The following is a 2,919-nucleotide window of genomic DNA, read 5'->3' as shown; positions in this document are numbered from 1 at the left end:
GGCCGGGGCGGGGGGCGCCGCGGGCGGCGGGGCGGGCAGGAAGGCGCAACCCAGCATGGCTGACAGCATGGCCGCGCTCGCAAAGCAGGCGGACAGGATGCGGGCGGCGGCGGCGGCGGCGCGGCAGGAGAAGGGGCAGCAGCAGAAGCAGCAGCAGCGGCGCCAACAGCAGGAGCAGCAGCAGCAGGAGCAGGAGCAGCAGCAGCAGCAGCAGCAGCAAGGAGGGCTCGGGAGTCTTGAGGAGGACGGGCAGGCGTCTGACCGCCAGGCTGCGGCTGCGGCGGGGGAGGGGCGGCAGCCTGATGGAGCGCAGGGTTTAGGCGAGAACAATCCTAGCAGCAATGGGGGCGGCGGCGTCAGCAGCAGCGGCGGCGGCGCCGAACAGGCGCCGGCCCCGGCGGCGGCGCCGGCCGACCCCAGGGCAGCGGCGGCGGCGCGCCTGCTGCAGCAGCCGCTGCGGCCGAGCGCGGCGCAGCCTGCGCTGCAGCGGCCCAAGCGGCCTGCGCCGCCGCGGTAGCCCCTCGGGCATGTAAACAAAGACAAAAGAACCTCTGGCTGCTGCACAAACGATACGGCTGCGGGAGCAGTGGGCAACATTGGTCACGGCGCATTGCAGGGCAACAACCTCAGCAGGTCAGCCCCTAAGTTTCCTGAGGATGCCTCAAGCCTATCATTAATTGAAAATTTCTCCGTGCCGTGCAAGCATCACTGGGGCTGCTGGCAGAAAGGGTGTCAGAGGCGCCATCAAGGGTGTCGGCGACCGCAACTCACAGCTGAGGCAACCCGGGCCTCTCCCGCGCACTCAGCCGCCGCCCAGTGAATGCTGCTAGATGGCAGCCAACGCCGTTCACGGGCATGGCAGGAAGGTCTGCTGTGGCTGGTGCATTCTGCCACACCGGTGATGCATCCCTGTGGTCGCTCGCGCTGCCCCATTAGTGATGTTGGCAGTTGTGGAGGCGGGGGTCGGTGCGCATTACAAATTCTTGCGCATTTCATTACCATTACCATTATTATGACGATCCGCCACAATTGGAACTTCCATGCCATCCGTCGCTTTATCTGAAACCACCGTTTAAGCGACGCGCCAGTTTTACGAGATCTGAGAACGCGTGCGATCAAACGTCTTGCGGCTCACGCTGTGATCACCAACATCCAGGTGTGCATCGGCACATGAGGGTCTGGCCGCCGCTCTCTGTTAGCAGGTTGTTGAGGGGCATGTTCATATGCTGCCGCTTGGCGATGGGCGCCGTCCATGCACTGGCCTCTGCCTTGGTCGCGGCAGCTAGTGTCGCCCTCCAGTGATTTGTGCAGGTTGTAAAACATGCACCTTGCGTCCCGTCCCATCGCTGCATGCGCCTGCGCAGGATCTTCCCGCCTGCGCCCGTCTGCAGCTGCTTCATTTGTCGCGCAGCACGGCTCTGGGCAACATCGACATGGGCCGCCCTGCTGCGTGAGTGTGTGGCGCGTCGTTGCATTTGCACAGATAGTTAGTCGCCGCGCAGCCGCTGGCATTTTGGCATGTCGGGTCCTGGGCCGCCGCGGCAGCGCCCAGTGCCTTGTCGCCACTGCCCGGCCTCGCGCATGACACGCACGAGACCCCTCGCACGACACTCAAGGCACGCGGCCAGACCTCACGGCGCCCTGTGCGCCATGCGCCGCATGCATGCGCCATGCAGCCCTTCCGGAACCCCCGCATGCTCGCTTCCGTCAGGCGCATGGCGGCAACTTCCTGAGCTCTTGCCCAGCCACCACGCACACGCCCATGCGATCGCAACCTGCCCCGGCCCCCCATGCGGCACCACGTTGACAGAGATCTGCCCGACTCAGCGAGCGCCGCCGGCACCCAGAAGACCAAGCGTCCCTGCCAGGCCGTCGGCTGGGGCAAATCATGCATCCGCAAGGCCGACTACTGCAGCGAGGGCTGCTACGAGCGCGCATGCGTGCAAGGCCGATAACAAGGAGCCCGCGCGCTGCCCCCGCGGCGACAACTGCAAGGCCTTCCCCCCCGGCAAGGCCCAGGCATCCTGCTTCTGGGGTGCTCCTGGGGCACCAAGCACTGCCGGAAATGCTACAACGCCTCAAAGAAGCGCGGCCCGGCGGACAATGGCGGCGGCGGCGCCAAGAAGCCCCGCCAGGCGCCCGACCAAGCCAACACGGCGGTGCGTTGGGCTGCCGTTGGCCCTCAATCAAAACGCGGCTGGTCCCTTGGGCGTAGCACCCGCCGTGCTCGGCCCTACGGCTGCTCTTTGGCCGCGCTCGATCCTCTGTCTGCACTTGCCCCCCTCCCCCTTAGCCCTGCCGCCCCCCTTTGCAACCTCTCACTGCGCAACCTTGCACGCGCCGCCCCTATCAACACCCTTTGCTTGCTGCGCAGGCGAGGCTCCCCTGGACGCCCGCGCAGGTGGAGGCCCTCCTCCGCGGCGCGGAGGCGTTTGTGGCCGATGCGCTACACAGGGAGGGCGCCAAGCCCGCCAAGATATCCTGGGAGTTCGCTGAGGATGCCCCCGAGCTGGAGGGCGCGACGCCGCAGCAGTTGTCCAGTAAATGGCAGCGGATGACTGAAAAGGCGGCGGGCGGGGCGGCGGCAGGGGCCAAGGGCATGACTGAGGAGATCCGTGAGAGGGTGAACGCGGTGGTGAACGCGGTGCTGGCAGCGTGAGGCGCGCGGAAAGCGGCGCGCCGACGCCGGAGAGTGGCCCGGAAAGTGTGTTGTCGCTGTGGCCGCCGCGGCCGGCAGCCCCTGGCCATGTATGGGTCCATGGTCCATTGTTTCCTGGGGTTTTGATGCGGAGGTGCGTGTGTGTACACCGGCGTGTACTTGCACCAACGCAGCAGGATTTCAACGCCGCGGCGGATCGTCGCCGCGCGTCACGGCGGCCCCGCCTACTTTCTTGTTTCAACGCCAGTAGTGTATGCAGC

At 66.5% G+C, this 2,919-nt stretch overlaps 2 protein-coding genes across 2 annotated transcripts; both read left to right on the top strand.

Annotated features, from left to right (window-relative positions):
- Positions 1–55: 55 nt before the first annotated feature.
- Positions 56–517, top strand: MNEG_11873 (hypothetical protein; the record flags this gene model as incomplete). The annotated part of the gene is made up of 1 exon (XM_014039657.1): positions 56–517. One exon carries the CDS (start codon positions 56–58, stop codon positions 515–517), a length of 462 nt encoding a protein of 153 aa, XP_013895111.1.
- Positions 518–938: 421 nt separating this feature from the next.
- Positions 939–2,659, top strand: MNEG_11872 (hypothetical protein; the record flags this gene model as incomplete). The annotated part of the gene is made up of 3 exons (XM_014039656.1): positions 939–966; positions 2,020–2,159; positions 2,375–2,659. The coding sequence occupies 3 exons, from the start codon at positions 939–941 to the stop codon at positions 2,657–2,659; spliced, it is 453 nt and encodes a 150-aa protein (XP_013895110.1).
- Positions 2,660–2,919: the final 260 nt, after the last annotated feature.

The sequence above is a fragment of the Monoraphidium neglectum genome (genome assembly GCF_000611645.1).
Source record: "Monoraphidium neglectum strain SAG 48.87 unplaced genomic scaffold scaffold02946, whole genome shotgun sequence".
Classification (NCBI taxonomy): domain Eukaryota; kingdom Viridiplantae; phylum Chlorophyta; class Chlorophyceae; order Sphaeropleales; family Selenastraceae; genus Monoraphidium; species Monoraphidium neglectum.
This window is presented reverse-complemented; position numbering and strand designations above follow the sequence as displayed.